We start from the raw sequence: 17,191 nt of genomic DNA, 5'->3' as shown, positions 1-17,191 counted from the left end.
GTCATCAAGGAGCGATTTGATGAACTGGTTACCTAGCAAGCAGTAACAATTCCAAACTCAGAGCTCAAGATGTTTGATGCCTCTAAGCCAACAATTTATTGACATGACAACAAAATGTGAGGCTGGATGAACACAGCAGGCCAAGCAGCATCTCAGGAGCACAAAAGCTGACGTTTCGGGCCTAGACCCTTCATCAGAGAGGGGGATGGGGGGAGGGAACTGGAATAAATAGGGAGAGAGGGGGTCCGCCTCCCCCTCTCTCCCTATTTATTCCAGTTCCCTCCCCCCATCCCCCTCTCTGATGAAGGGTCTAGGCCCGAAACGTCAGCTTTTGTGCTCCTGAGATGCTGCTTGGCCTGCTGTGTTCATCCAGCCTCACATTTTGTTGTCTTGGAATTCTCCAGCATCTGCAGTTCCCATTATCTCTGAATTTATTGACATGCATCTTTTGAAGCCTTTCTCACGAGTAATCATATCTCAATAAAGAGTTTGAAATAGCCATTACTGTGCAGCTCATTCTAATTTTGCGTATAAATAATGACAGATATTGAACTGTGCAAAAGACGAAAAATGTGAAAGTTTACCAAAGCTTGAAGCATTGTTAAGAGTGAGGTTATGCATCACTCGGGCTCCGAAAAAACTCCATCTCAAAAGAAAATCTTGAGCTCTCTTCTTAAGGGATCTTCCATTTTGTTTACTTGGCTTAAAAAAAAGTTAACTAATAGTCATACATTAGACAAAAATATACATAATAAAAAAGAATTTGTTTTTAAATTTTATACAAATATTGCATTTCCAAAAGATACCTTGATGACCCTTTGCTCTACTATTATGTCCAACCATTCAATGAATGATTCCACTGTAGCATTTTTCTTCAACAGGTCCTTCAATTCTTGAAACACTGTAATAGAGTCATCTAGCATGTAAAAAAGGAAAATGTGAGATTGCTCTAACTATTTGAAAACTTAGACCACTCAATTTCAAACGGCAACAAAAGATCAAAAGCTTAAGCTGACTTTTGATTAACTATAGGCTAACTACTATTAAATACATTGGATGGAATTTTCCCACCCAGGAGATGGTGAAGGAGATGGCAAGATGAAAGAGAAATGGGCAAGTTGGCCCTAGAGAAATACATACTCCTTTCTCATCACTCCACCAACCAAGCACAAGTCAAGCCCTTTTGGACCGTTTTGACTGACCATCAATGAAGCCCTTAACTCATTAACTAACAGCCACTTAAAAGCCTGGGCTCACCACCAGCCTGATTTCCTGCAAAGGCCGCTCTCTGGACTGGAAAAACAGAGTGTCTTGCCAGGGATTAGGCTTCCATTTGTCTCCAGCTGGCTTGTGAAAATCACCCTCTGTACTTACCTCTGATTGTCCTCTCCCCATGATCCTCCTTTCACAAGAGGCAAAAGAAAACTACTTACCTTCTCACCATTGCATCTCCTCAAGACTAAGCAGTGACCAGTGGTCCTTAGAAGGCAGAAGTTATCAGCCGCTGATTGGCTGATGGCTTCTTAAAAGGCAAGACTCCACTAGCAATAGGTTAAGAAGCTCATTGGTTAGCTCTTAACAAGTTGCTTGGTTCTCCATTCAACAATCTTTCAACCTTGGGTTTAATTTATGGGCAAGATGTTAACAAATTGGGCTTAGATCATTGATACACCTTTCAGCTCAGCATGTATTCAAGGGGTAATATTCTGGATGAGTGAAGTGATAACTATGTGGTAAGGAGATTAGGTCATCAGGAAGATTTAAGAATTCAGGTATGATGAAGGAAGGAGAATTACAGTGGGCGATTTAGAATCAAACTACAATGATAGAGAATGAAAGAAAGATTGGATTAAGGCAGAAAGCAGAAAGGAAAAGTAGAATTAAAGCACGAAATTCTCTAGCCACAATTCACCATTGTAGAAATGAGAGAAAAGTCTATAAAGTGTCCCTTTCTGGGACAACAGCACCTTGGTATGACATTAACAACTGACATCCTATGAAAACAAATCCTCATTAAAGTGTTCCGGAACTAATTTCCTGCAATCAGTTTTATGTGTAAATCCATTACTTAAAAGTAACAGGTGATATACTGTTTCAATGACACAAAAGTGTTGTAAATTTACCTTTTAATTCTGCAGCCAAAGCAAAATACTGTGGATACTCAGCTCCATCCGAGGTCAAGAAGTTTGCTTATTTGGCACCCCATCCACTCTCTTCAATATTCAGTCCCTCTATCACCATCATGCAGCGGAAGCCATCTACTATCGCTGCATTTCAACACTCACCAGTTTGACTGCATCCCCCAAATTCAAGTTTCTACCCACAGAAGGATAGGTATAGTAGATCCACGTGAACACCACAATCTATAAATTTATCTCTAAGTCACACATCATCCTGAGTTGGAGATAGTAGGAACTGCAGATGCTGGAGAATCTGAGATAACAAGGTGTAGAGCAGGATGAACACAGCAGGCCAAGAAACCTTCTAAACAAGGGTCCAGAGCCAAAACATCAGCTTTCCTGCTCCTCTGATGCTGCTTGGCCTGCTGTGTTCATCGAGCTCTACACCTTGTTATCTCTTATCCTGAGTTGGAATTGTGTTGCCATTCCTTCACTGCTGCTGGGTCAAATTTCCTGCATTTCCCTTTCTAACAACACCATGGGTTAACCTGCACCACATTAAAGCAGTTAAAGAAGGCAGCTCACCTCCAACCTCCCAAAGAAATGGGAATAAATGCAAGCCCCCACCATCAAACATGCCACAAATGATCTATCTTTTAAAAATGCTGGTAATCAGAGTAAATCAGAAATACTGAAAATATTTGGTTGATGTGTATTTCTAGCATTTATCAAGATCTATCTGTATATTCTTTTCTATCTCAAGATCTGTAGAATTGAACTCAAGGCTCAGCTCTAAATCCCCTGTGTTTCCCTGCTGATTTATGCATTAATAATGGAATGTATCACTGACACGGCAAAGATTTTGTCCAATATGTACAATGCCTCTAAAATTTGGTAATACCAAATGTGATTACAAATGTTCCATTGGAATACTTGTTTACAATCTCCAATGTGTTACCAGGTTTATGTAATTTTCCTCCAGAATCAAAGTACCAATTACCCTACAAAAATTGACTGTGCTGACATAGAAACATGGAACTAGACATTACCTCTGGTGACTCTTAAGGAGTAGCTTTAATACTCCTCAAACAGCAGATAAAGAGCTACAGCAGAATTTAAAATGGAACAGTCCATTTCCTGCTCCATTCTTTTGTTCTGTGATTTCAATGGCCCTAGTTTACGTAGCACATTTGGTCGTCGTCCCATTAATAAATGCAAATTGTACATTGAACCCCTGTGGAATCAGCCAATGTCCATAAATAGTTGCAAACCTGACCACCATTAACAATGACATTCCCCCCATCCCTCAAACACCCCTATAAATGTTCCCCAAAGAAAATCTTCACCTTAACTATCCCTGGGTTACACACCCTAGCTAGCCACAAGTTCAATACTATACCATCATTACCCACTCTCAAATAACTTGCTTCAGTTTTGATGTTGAATGGTAACACCTGTGCCAACCTGGTCTTTCTTTACATCACAAGGTGCACAAAATTATATCTCTAAATTGGACTTTTTGCATCTGCTTTCTGCTTGGATGATGGCAGCAATGAGGTCCATTCTGAATTCCTTATTCTCTAGAAGTCCTTACATATTTCATTCCCTTTTGCCATCTGCCTCCATTTCCTCCAAAAAACCTTGCCCTTCAGCAGTACCTTAATGCAATCTTCTCCAATTTAGCTTCTACCCTTAAGTTTTTGGAATTCAATGTTTCTTTTCCTCTTTATATTCATGCACATAAGGAATGATAAAGAAGCTCTTTTCTTAACCAATATTAGATTTGTATAAGTAATAAATAAAATGAGTACAAGCTGACTCTTATAACTTATTCCATTCAAACAGATATCAAGCTAGTATTTCAGTGTTCGTCTTCTTAAGGGCACTTAAGTTCACAGGCAGCTTTTCCCAATCAAAAGGTTGGGTTAAAGATGTGCTCAGACCTTTATTCTTGAGCATAATACTGGGAGATCAATAGACATTAGTATACCGTGTACTGTCACTGTTCAGGCAATGCAGCTAAAACTGAATACATAGGAAAATATAGTCATGATTCTAAATCTTACCAGGCTCAGATGTGTTTCACTCGTATATGCTACATATTACCTATTTGTGAGAGTATTTATCTATGTAAAGGTGGGCTCCTTTGGGCCAATGACCTTGGGGTTGAATCGCTGGTACAATCATTGAAACACTGACCATTGAAAGACAGCATCACCAGAAATGCAAACTGCGTTTATGATATAAATAATTGTTTCAAAGCCTGCGCAAATTGATTGTAGTTAATGCTTTTATATGTTTGTCTTAAATGAGAGTTATTCTAATGTGTATACTTATCTTGTTTGTAACATTATCTGCAACAGCCTGTAGCTGCTAATTAAAATTACTTAATATGCCATGACCAGTATCACGTACTTACAATCAGAATACAGTTCAAAGTCCTGATCTGTTCCACCCGATACTGTAAGTAGGGCCTGTGAACTAATGCTGTTTAGATCCACCTTTTCAATGTCAGCCACCATGGAATTCACAACAGTCTGGTCAAATAAAGCAGGCCTGGCAATCTGAGCAGGATGATACATTAAACACATTTAACAATAAGTACAATGTGAAAAACACTCAAATATATGATTTTACTCAACACATGCCTGCGCGAGATGTAAAAATGAAGTTTGCCGTTTCAGAGAAGAAACAAATCTCTGTGCAATGGGAAGTTTCTTTTCAGAAAGGCTATCTGGGAGATTTTCCAGTGATGAAGACATCCAGTGCTCCCAATGCTTAGCAAAATTCCTGATGTCTGCTAGCAAACTGAAAAATAAAAATAGATTGAATCAGACAATGTCCTAATCCCTTTGCAGAAAGTTTCTTTTGGATTTTACAAATCAAACAATTTAGAGAACTGCCTTTTTCCCTTATTTGCTTTGCTGTAACTAAACATTAATTTAAAAAGTTAACTGATGTTGTTTAAAATAATAAACACTAAATCTTCTCAAAAAATCCTTCATACTTGCTATGATTGTCTATGAAAGCAGGGTGAGATGTTGGTATAGTTGTAGTATCACTGAGATAATCCCAAGGCTCAAGTTTACAGGCTTGTAAATCCCAGTGGAATAGCTGGCAAAATTTATTTTCTTTCATTAAATCTGAAATTGGCAGTTAGTTTCAGCACAATGGCCATGGAGCTCTTATTAAAAACTCTCAAATCTGCAATCTTTATCTGGTGTGCCTTACTAATGACTCTAGATCCACAACAATGTGGATGACTCAACTGCTTTCTGAATTGGGTGAGCAAGCTGTTTGGTTCAAGGGTATGAGGGATGGGTAAAAATGCTGGCCTTGCTAATGATCCTCACATCCCATGAGAGAATGAAAAAAGGGGAACAGGCCCGAAACCCCAAATACAGCAGACATTTTATCATGCTGTACGTCAAAACCAGCAGCATGCAGGAAAAAATTGATATATTTTTACACTTTCTTGCAAACAAACGACAACATGGTGCACCAGACATTATTTTAAATGGGGTGTAATTTAACTTATAAGTATATATTGTTATGCAAAAAAGATACAAAAGTTAAATTGATTTATTTCAGTGTCAGTCCACAACTGTAGCCATGATGTGGAGGTGCCAGTGTTGGACTAGGGTGTGTTTAGTCAGAAATCATGTAACATCAGGTTATAGTTCAACAGGTTTATTTGAAAACACAAGCCTAATCGCATTTGGCAAGCTGCAGTCTGATAATACTTTGGGTAGCAGCAACTTGTCAATTTTTCTGTGTTTGGGTCTGTAAAAATACAGGAGAGATTGCCTGTTTATACAGGCCGCGCCACATCATCATGATGAATGTTTACATGTCTAAAGTGAAATCTGTTAACGATAGACTAATGAGAGCAAGAACTGCTGACCATGAAGTATGACCATCCAGGCCAAAAGTCCAACTGAATTGCACCTCTACTCTTCCCATTTATGTGCATGACTTTGTCAAACATGGAACTGGCTATGTTTCTTTGAAGTATCAGTTTTGACCCTAGTGATTAGAAATGTAATTTTTATTTAACCAGGAAAGGTTTCAGAGAATTGCATTTCAGGAAATGGGCAACTGGATTGGTGTTGTGGGACCTTTACCATCTGGTAAGTTATTGCTTTTCTCATTTATGACCACATGATCGAAGCACAACAAAAATGAGTAAGATGAAATGAGAAAAACCCCTGGGCTGAATTACACGTGAGGGAATATGATAAACTAAGACAGCAGCTTTTACCCAAGCTTACACACTACACTACTTCGAAGTGTTGTATCACAACCAGGTAATAATTCATTAAGGAATAATAGATAATACTGTGTCTCATTGCAGCTTGACTTTCAACGTCTTCTCAGGTATAAACAAGCGTACGAAAATTCGTTATACTTCATGAACCAGTATCCAAATAAAGTAGTTCTACTGTGCGCACTTTATGTCCTTCATGGTGACTTCTATTAAGTGTGGGAAATGAAAACATGCCCTTGACATCACTCTGCATCACAAATAGGCTTTTAGCCAACAGAGGCAACTGACACCTCCCACCACCAACACCAACACCCCTCCCACCCTGCCCCCAAAGGGATGTAACTGATTAAGTGCAGCCCAAGTACAATAAGTAATGAGACTTGTTTTTTCAAATGATGCTGAAAAGTGTAAGTTGTATCTTTTGGTAACACTCTCACACCTGAGTCACAAATGTTCCAGGTACAAGTACCACCACAGAGCTGAAGCACAAGAAACAGAGATGCCACTCTAATGCAGTACTGCAGACGTGCTGCATTGTTGGATGTGCTTTCTTTCACATTAAATCAATGCAAAGGCCTAAGATAGGGTGTGCAGGAGCTGCCAATCACCAGCACCTGGGCCATTCACCAACGAGCCGATCAATTCGGATATTCCATTACTTTGTTTGAGTCTAGATTTAGAACAACAGCTTTGAATAAGAGCATTGGCTGATTAGGAAGTGCCTTATTTCTCAGGGCCACCTTTCTTTCTTGCCTCATGTGGTGGCTTGTGGACTTTCCTGTTCACCCTGGCTGGAAGATGCTTGAGCACAATGTTAGGTTAAAAAGTAGCACCTTATTTCCAACCAGAGAAGCTATTCTCAAACTCCTCTGTCAATATATATGGCCCTGTCTTGGACCAGGGAGTTCTGACCCAACATCCCACCATCCTCCCCACCTCTCTCACTGGTTGATTGCTTCTTCACTCTCACAGATGGAAGACCATTCTTGCTGATCCAACTTCCTTCCCTTGACAGTGTTCACACTGTGAGTCATGATGGCTTCTTCACTCTGTCCCCAAAACCAGGTCAAACTTGTTAACTTGATTTTCTCCCTCTAAGGTGTCTGTGTGTGTGTGTGTGTGTGTGTGTGTGTGTGTGTGTGTGTGTGTGTGTGTGTGTGAGAGAGAGAAATCATCATTTTTGTTCTTTATCAGATTGATGTTTTGTTAGTTCATAGATTTGCTAATGCTCACATCATGCATTACGTTCAAAATTATATTGTATCTCACATAGTTGCTACTGATTTCTTATTGAAGTGGGGGGAATGAGAGTCTCAAAAGGTTGCTTTTTTGACAGCTGCCAGAACAAGATATCTTTACTCCAATAGAAATGGGAAGTGTGTAAATGTTGAGCAAGCCTGCTGGTATCTGTGCAGACAAATTGCGGTCGGAAAATAGTGTAGGTGTTGCCAAATCTATTGAGTATTTCCTGTTTGCATTTCAGATATCCGCTATCAGTTGGGCTCCCTGGTTTGGACCAGGTTAATTGCTTTAATCAGGGAACTCATATTCTTTGTGGTCCATCTGGCTGACCTCATTACAATCACTACAACATCTGTTATAGTGATTAGTTTTAATAATCACTAACACACTTTACATTTAATATTACTTGAAGGATTTAAGTTTTGAGGGATTATGGAGAATAGAATTTATTTTAAATATTGTGGACACACATGGAGTAGTTTCTTTTAAAAGAGGTTCTTGAAGATTCACTGTGGACATTAGAGGCTTTTTGTTAACAATGCTGACTTTAAATGACTAATGATAACTGCTTGCTTTGCTGTAATCTCTGCTGGGTTTAGGTTTTGAACAGTGATTAGTTTGGAGAAGCTCTTGTTTGATAGATCTGAGTTGAACAGAATCCTGTTCAGAACAACTGAGTTGGAAGGAAAACATGAAAGCCGAGATAGAGGAAAGCTTGCTATGGGCAAGCTCTGTGCTGATATCTCCCAATTTTAGTTTTGATCGAATGGTTGAAAGAACTCTCAACATTATATTTCATAAGCATCATGTCCACAAGTCTTAAGAGAAAACTGAGCTTGATTAGTGACTAGACCACAATGCCAGAACATTAAAACAACAAATTCTGGAACATCTAACCCGTTATCCTTTTGTCTTTAAGAATTAAAACTAAAATGCATTTGCTTCAAACTGCAGCACAATGAATGGTTTGCAGTTATTGTTGAAGTGAAGTTTACAAATGACATTATTAAAGAAGAAATAAAATATTTTATTGATTTATCCCCAGGCTACACGTTTGTGATAATAATTACATTCACTGCAGTAGTTATTACAAAATTATACATATATAAAGTATCATTTATGTTTATTTTCCCATCATGGACATATTCCTACCTTTCTGGCATCTCTTGCATTGTGGCTGGAATCAAGACATCTGTCAGGACCTTGGGAGAAATATGAAGGAATATGACACTTTTATTAAACTCGGTGAATTTAAAAGACGGTCAGCAAATCTGGAACAAATATTTTCTAATTCTGTGAGTGCAAAGTTAACAAGTGATCAGTTCAAAATTACAAATGTTTGTTTTTAAGTTCTGGTGTGTTTCCAGTTCACACATAACGTGTGATGGGGAAGTCATCCTTGACTATGTTAGTTCAATTTTCTTACCATGTGATTGTGAGCCCTTTTACCTTGTTTTTAAATGTAGTAAACACTGATTTGTGAGGCTGGATGAACACAACAGGCCAAGCAGCATCTCAGGAGCACAAAGCTTTTGTGCTCCTGAGATGCTGCTTGGCCTGCTGTGTTCATCCAGCCTCACATTTTATTACCTTGGAATTCTCTAGCATCTGCAGTTCCCATTATCTCTCTCAAACACTGCTTTGTTACAGCTTAAGGAACTCTCAAATTAACTATCTTTTTCGTTAGGCAAAAAGGCGCATTATAAAGTTGTTAAATAGTAAAATAATTTTATGTACATAGGGAATGACGAACTAACACCAATGAAATCAATAAGTATCTCTGTACTTTTGTTTTTGATATAATCATAAGTGCTCAGGTAGTACAAAAATTGAGTATTGCAAAAAGAAAGCTATTGAAACTTGTCAACATACATTCATCAGGACAATTCACATACATAGCTAAGTAAAAAGAAAACAACATTTATACTGTTTGGGAAGTGAATGCTGTTGCTTGGCAAACTTATTATGATTGGTCAGCGCATTGCCATGGGGAATGCACGGGTAAATGATGACTGACAATTAAGTACACAGCTTTGAGAGATAATGGGAACTGCATTTGCTGGAGAAACCAAGATAACAAAGTGTGGGGCTGGATGAACACAGCAGGCCAAGCAGCATCTCAGGAGCACAAAAGCTAACGTTTCGGGCCTAGACCCTGCATAACAAATGGGGGATGGGGAGAGGATTCTGAAATAAATAAGGAGAGGCAGACTGAAGATGGATAGAGGAGAAGATAGGTGGAGAGGAGAGTATGGGTGGGGTGTAGGGAGGGGATAGGTCAAGGAGGCGGGATGAGGTTAGTAGGTAGGAAATGGAGGTGTGACTTGAGGTGGGTGGAGGGGATAGGTGAGATGAAGCACAGGTTAAGCAGGTGGGAACCAGCTGGGAAACCAAGCGGAGGCTTCGGGACGGCTTTGCAGAACACCTATGCTCGTTTTGCAGTAAACAACTGCACCTCCCAGTCGCAAACCATTTCAAATCTCCCTCCCATTCCTTAGAGGACATGTCCATCCTGGGCCTCCTGCAATGCCACAATGATGCCACCCATAGGTTGCAGGAACAGCAACTCATTTTCTGCTTGGGAACCCTGCAGCCCAATGATATCAATGTGGATTTCACCAGCTTCAAAATCTCCCCTCCCCCCACTGCATCCCAAGACCAGCCCAGCTCATCCCCGCCTGCCTAACCTGTTCTTCCTCTCACCTATCCCCTCCTCCCACCTCAAGCCACACCTCCATTTCCGACCTACTAACCTCATCCCGCCCCCTTGACCTGTCCGTCCTCCCCAGACTGACCTATCACCTCCCTACCTCCCCACCCATACTCTCCTCTCCACCTATCTTCTCCTCTATCCATCTTTGGTCCGCCTCCTCCTCTCTCCCTATTCATTTCAGAACCCTCTCCCCATCTCCCTTTACTGATGAAGAGTCTAGGTCTGAAATGCCAGCTTTTGTGCTCCTAAGATGCTGCTTGGCCTGCTGTGTTCATCCAGCCCCACAATTTGTTATCTTAGTACTCAGCTTTGTTCTTTTTAAATGAGAGGTTGAATCTTATTAGTCAGGCATTGTCCTGGGAAATGAACCAGACAACGTCTGTCACCTAATTTATTAAGTTTCTGAAATGCAGATAATGCATTTGCTATTTGGGCGGCACGGTGGCTCAGTGGTTAGCACTGCAGCCTCACAGCGCCAGGGACCCGGGTTCAATTCTAGCTTCGGGTAACTGTCTGCGCGGAGTTTGCACATTCTCCCCATGTCTGCATGGGTTACCTCCGGGTGCTCCGGTTTCCTCCCACAGTCCAAAAGATGTGCAGGCTAGGAGGATCGGCCAAGCTAAATTGCCTGTAGTGTTCAGAGGTGTGTGAGTTACAGGGGGATGGGTCTGGGTGGGATACTTCAAGGGGCGGTGTAGACTTGTTGGGCCGAAAGGCCCGTTTCCACACTATAGGGAATCTAATCTATCTTTACTATGTTGTAGTTGAACATAAGCATTTCTATCCATTTCTTACTGGGCTCATCCTGTGCTCAAATTCATCTTTTAAATAGAGCATCAATTAGCTCTCTTTTCTTGATGTCTTAGTTGATTAATCAGCGAAGGGGTTTTCCAGTGCTGTCAAACACAAATCTATCTTCACTGATGTTCATAACAGGAAAGGTATTGGCAATACACAAGCAGCCAGCGCTGTAGATCTCATAATACAGTATCCAGCGTTAGTGATTCCACAATTAGATAGCATTTGGTAAATAATCCTGAATGTGCAAAGAATTAGATTGACAACCAATTTAGAACTGTCAACCGGGCTTGCACTGTGGTGCATTTGCATGTATTAGGAACTACAAGTGTTAATATACAAGGTCATGTTCTTTGCAGGAAGAAATCATATATACACTATGCCTATCTCAACTCAACAACATGGATGACATCCATTATCTGGTTCACTTCTTACTGCATTGTCTGTGCCAATCACAGTGAACAAGCCTGGTTAAAAATATAATCAAAGCTTGGAAGGTAACCATCAGTCTTTGTTAACTGGTGCATTCTCCAAGATAAAACCTCTCTTAAACAGAGTCAATTTTGACAAACACTTGGCACTCTTCTCTCAAGCAGCATAAATGTTGTTTTGCCTTTACTTTTGTACTTCTTATGAATTGACCTGATAATGAGTATTATATGAAAAGTTTTGAAAAAAACATTTACTGTGGTGAACAGTGATTTAAAATAAGGTGTTCACAGATGATGGACTAAACACTGTTGTTAACCTGCTTCTATTTTTGCTAACTGTGATAATATGAAGTTCACAGGTTACTAATCTGAAGTCCATCATTATTTGGATAACTGGAGATTGGACAAAAGTTACAGTATGTACATCAGAACTCTATGGACGTCCTGATGCAGAAACCTGCGTGCAGATTGCCTAGAAAGTTGAAATTTAGATGGCCTATTTGTGCTGGCTGGGAACCTCCTCAAAGTTTTCCAACACTGAGCTAAGTGTCAAATTCTTGGCCAGAATTGCAGGAATTAACTGCAGACTCGCCCTGGAAATGCTGATGCTTGTCAACACCCAGTCAATGATTCAGTAATTGATCAGCATTACTAAACTGAGCATTATCACTAGTCAGTCTTCTCTTGTACATAATGGCCTTGCCCCTGAATCACTGCAGTGATTTTTCAATGCTTAAACTAGAATTGAAATCCCTGACAGAAGAGCCAGTCATAGAAATCTTCACAGGCAGCATCAATGTGCAGAGCATCAATACTGAGTGGAAGATCTGGACCTTTGTTTTGCTGGCACATTGTTTTGGTTTCTAACAGACTGGGATTCTTATACATAGAACATCATAGATTCCCCAGTGTGCAAACAGGCTAATCAGCCCAAGAAGTCCATATAGACCTTCCGAGCAGCATCCCACCCAGACCCCTCTCCAATCCCTGCATTTGCAATAGCTAACATATCCAACCTACGCATCTCTGGACACCCTGGGCAATTTAGCATGGTCAATCCACCTAACCTGCACACCTTTGGACTGTGGGAAGAAACGGGAGCACCTGGTGGAAACCTATGAAGACATAGGGAGAATGTGCAAACTCCACACAGATAGTCACCTGAGGCTGGAATCAAACTTGGGTCCCTGACACGGTGAGGTGGTAGTGCTAACCACTGAGCCACCATGCCACTCCAAACTGGTTCACAGAACATTTTACATTATAGTTAAACAGGTTAATTTAGACAGGTATTTATATCATCATATGACATTGGAAAACAGCACAGTTTCAAACTACTATCAGGTTGGGATCCGCAACCAAAGTGGAAACTCTATACCCAGGATGGATAGACAGAGATATAGATTCGACTTGTATTTCAAGGGTGTTTGCTGAGTCACGTTTGAGATATGTTGCTCCTTTTATTTATTTTCGATTTATTTATTTGGTACTCACTTTGTAGAGTATGGAGTCACATACACAAAATATGTCAATGATGACAGGATTCTCCAGCAGTGGAAGAAGATGGTCAGGCATCCCTTGCCAAAAATGTAATAAAAAGTTCTGAATCTGAAAACCAAGGCCAAAGCAATACATTTATTCACAAACAAAAACAGAAATTGCTTTAAAAAAATCTCAAGTCTGGCAGCATCTGTGAAGAGAAAATAGATTTAATGTTTTTGCTCTAGTGACCCTTCTTCAGAAAGGTTTGTGTTTAAGCACAGGATGCCCAGGGGCGGAATAAATGATAGGTGGAAATGGAGGGCGAAGAGAGAGAAAAACATTTGGTTAGACAAAGGACTGGGTAAAGTTCAGCCTGAGAGAATGAATAGCTGCTAATGGGGACTATTTACTTGATAATTAGACTATACTAAATCTATTTATTGCACCTTTTGGATTTAAGCTGCTTCAGGCATGCACAACAAAAGTCAGTCAACAAAAAGTTTCTGCGACCTCACCTCTTCAAAGTTTCCATTGATTGCATTATCCAGGATGCATTGGCAATGAGTTTTGTACATCATAATTAGCGTATCTACCTGTGTTGGAATAAAGTACTTTGAATTACATTGGGATGTCAGTTAAGTCCTTGCTGTAACAATTTACACTTACTCAATGCTTAAATTCTCTCTTTTGAAGATCTGATTGGGCAAAGCACACCTCTAATGATTGGTGACTAATGAACAGCCATTTGCAGAACTTTCTGGCATTTCAGATGTGCTTCCAACCACCTCTACAAAACCAATGTTGTCACAGGCAGAATCATATCATCTCATATTTCAGACCATAGAGATCTTTCGCCAATGTCTGACACTCATCAAATTCATGGAAAAATCATTTTGAACTCTTAGACAGAAGGTCAAAATGTAGAATTAGTTTGAGTGAATTGAAGAAACAGCAAGGGGCAGCAAACATTGATGGGACTTGTTTAGAAGTCACCAAACCAGAGTGGTAACATTGGGCATCTTACACATCAATAAATTAGAGATGCAGGTAATAGGAGTAGATAGTGGAAAATCCAATGTACACATAGATTGAGTAAACCAAATCAGCACTAATGCTGCGGAGGATGAATTCCTGGGGTCTGCACAAAATTGCCATCCAGAATAATATGTTCAGAAACCAACTAGGAATTAGGCTACTTTGGATGTATTGTTCTTTAATGAGAATATGCTAATTTATAACTTTGCTTTTGAGGAGCCTTTGGGAAATTATGGTTGTGATATCGTAGAATTTTGCATTATATTTATTTATAACCTACATTTCATTCTGTTATCTGCTGATTCACTGCTTGCCAATTCACATACTCACCAGCTCAAGTCCATACTTCATGTTTTACTTTCTAATTGACTTGTCCAGTCTGATCATGAAACCATAAGAAACCGGGGCAGGAGTAAGGCCATTCAGCTCCTTGGGCCTGCTCTGTTATTCAACAGGATCATGGCTCATCCAACATTCCTGATGTCCACTTTCTTGCCCTTTCCTCGTATCCTTTGATTCCACTACTGATCAAGGATCTACTTATTTCAGCCTTACATATACACAAGACCTCTGCCCCCACAGCTCTCTGTTACAAGGAATTCCAAAGACTTGCAACGCACTGACAAAAGAAATTCCTCCTCATCTCAGTCTTAAGTGAGCACCCTTTCATTCTGAGACTAGGCCTTCTGGTCCTGGACTCTCCTATAAAGGGAAACATTTTCTTGATAATTACCCTGTTAAGCCCTTTAAAGGATCCTATACATTTCAATGAGATCACCTTCCCGTCCTCTAAATATGTCTGCTCACATGGTCTTTTGTGGTACGTGGCCAAGTTAAATTACAGTTGTATCTGCACCTTTCGTTATCTGTGGGGAATCTATGCTCCTATCCGCCATGGATAACAAAGTCGAGATGTAGTTTATTCTGAATTTCAGGCCTTGAAGCTGGAGAAAGGAAATTATGAAAGTATAAGGGGCGAGTTGGTTACGGGGATTAGAAAAATACGCTACAAAATTAGACTGTAGATAGGCAATGGCCAGTGTTTAAAGAAATACTGCACAGTTTATAGCCTTTTAACATTTATCTAAATAAGGGACAAATGCAAAAATAAAAGGTAAACTTACTGTAAGAAGTTAAATACTGCATTTGATTAAAGGAAGTGGGCTACAAGATGTTAGTAAAAATGGTATGCTTAAGAATGGACACCAACCTGAAACCCAACAAATACAAGGGCCACAAACTGATTAGGAAAGGGAAAAGAAAATATAAAATCAAATTAGTGGGGAACATAGTGGTGCAGGGCAGGTGGAGAGTGCAGTTAATAAAGAAGAGTTTTCTTGGTTTTATTGACAGGGCATAGCAGTCAAGAACAGGGAGGTGGTGTTGAACTTGTACAAGGAACTTGTTAAGATTTCAGCTGCTGTATTATTGGAAAGATGCAAAAGTTTTGGAAAAGGTGCAGCAGCAATTTATAAGAATTTTTCCAGAAATATGAAACTTCAGTAATGAGGATTGATGGAAGAATTTTCCATGGGGAGAAGGAGGCTGATATGAGATTTGATAAGAGGCTTTCAAAATCATGGGCGGGCTGGATGGATAGAAAGGGAGAAAGTGTTACTGCTTGTGAAAGCAAAAAGAACAATAGGGCATAGATTTAAGGTAATGTGTAAATGAAGCAAGTGTTATGACAGAAAAAACTTTTTCTTACAGTGGGTGGTTAGGATATGGAATGAAGTGCGTAGAAATATGATGGAGGCAGGTTGAATTGAGGCTTTCAAGGGGGGCATTGGATGAATATTTGGATAGAAATGGCATATAGGGTAGAGAGAGAAAAGCAGGAAATTGATGCAGGATAACAGAACTGGTGTAAAGCCGATTCGCTGAATGGCCTCCTTCAACACAGCAACAAATTTGTGATCAAAGGTAGAATGTAAAATCTCCTTAGGTGTTAGATTATCCAGGACAAATATGGATCCAAATATTTTGAATACAGATATTTCCCCTGGATTTTGAGTCTAAAACCAGGGGATGTAATCTAAGCACATATGGTAGGCAACTTAATATTGAAATGAGCCCAGAATTTGTTCACCTGAGAGGGTGGTGAATCCTTGGAATTTTCTACTTCAGAGGCACATGGAAACTCCATCATCGAACATGTTCAAGATGAAAATGGGTAAATTACAGAAAACTAATGACATGAAGGGATATGAACAGAGTGACACTGAGGCACACAATTTGTTATGATCTAATTGAATTGTAGAGCCAGATCAATGGGCTGAATGGCCTGCTGCTATTTTTATGTAATGAGTGCATTTAAAAAAATGTAATTTGTAGTGAAGAGAGGACACCTGCTGTCTTTCTTAGGCCATTGCCTAAGTTGGTAACGGTGGGAATGGTGGTGTAAATAGAGTAATAACTGATCTAATGCATTTTTCAAACCACAGCCATCCCATTGTGTTGAGTGCAGGCAATTAAAATTGATGCTATTAAATGAGCAAACAATGAGACTCTTCTCTACTAGCATTTTACTCGCATTCCAGCTGTTATCAATCACCATTTAATATAACTCCAAGTTTGAAAGCTCAAGTGAATAGTAAAACTTTCTATTTGTGCAAGATGAAATGAATTAGATTTTCAACTGACTGGACATTTAGCTGATGTTGTCGATTTTGCATTGTAGAAACAGTCAGAATTTAATTTCTAATGACAAATTTAAAACATAACCCAGCAATTTTTAGGATTGAGTACTTGGAATTTGTTTTCTGCATCCTCAAAATGATAAGGAACCCAGTTTGCTGGCAAAGTGCAGGGGATTTCCTCTGTTTTTCCACTATCTGCTCAGACATTCACTCCATCACATTAAGACCAATTTATACCTTCTACCAACTTTCCTCAGATAAATCCTACTCCTGTTGGAGCAATGAGGCAAGCAATTCAGCCTGATAAAATTACTAAGTATTCTAACGTTCAAATTAGAACTAGGTTCCATAATAATTGAAGAACTGAGAGGAAAGCAAATAAAGACTGCAATCAATATTTGTTTCAATCTATTTGCCTGCGATCACCCACTTCCAGACCAATTCAATTTTATCACACAGAGCTA

General features: G+C 39.6%; 1 protein-coding gene across 3 annotated transcripts in view; it reads right to left on the bottom strand.

Moving 5' to 3' along the window:
• Positions 1–17,191, bottom strand: part of rfx6 (regulatory factor X, 6) — an 86,747-nt gene that overhangs the window by 41,897 nt on the left and 27,659 nt on the right. For 2 of the 3 annotated variants that reach the window (XM_048531353.1, XM_059645738.1), the window contains exons 8-14: positions 13,569–13,646; positions 13,066–13,179; positions 8,782–8,831; positions 4,769–4,928; positions 4,540–4,684; positions 807–916; positions 585–702 (exon numbers count right to left, since the gene is read on the bottom strand). In XM_048531353.1, coding sequence (XP_048387310.1) covers positions 585–702; positions 807–916; positions 4,540–4,684; positions 4,769–4,928; positions 8,782–8,831; positions 13,066–13,179; positions 13,569–13,646 — 775 coding nt within the window. The remainder of the gene's footprint in view (positions 1–584; positions 703–806; positions 917–4,539; positions 4,685–4,768; positions 4,929–8,781; positions 8,832–13,065; positions 13,180–13,568; positions 13,647–17,191) is intronic. The other variant, XM_048531354.1, reaches the window with a different exon arrangement.

The sequence above is a fragment of the Stegostoma tigrinum genome, chromosome 4 (genome assembly GCF_030684315.1).
Source record: "Stegostoma tigrinum isolate sSteTig4 chromosome 4, sSteTig4.hap1, whole genome shotgun sequence".
Taxonomy (NCBI): Eukaryota; Metazoa; Chordata; class Chondrichthyes; order Orectolobiformes; family Stegostomatidae; genus Stegostoma; species Stegostoma tigrinum.
This window is presented reverse-complemented; position numbering and strand designations above follow the sequence as displayed.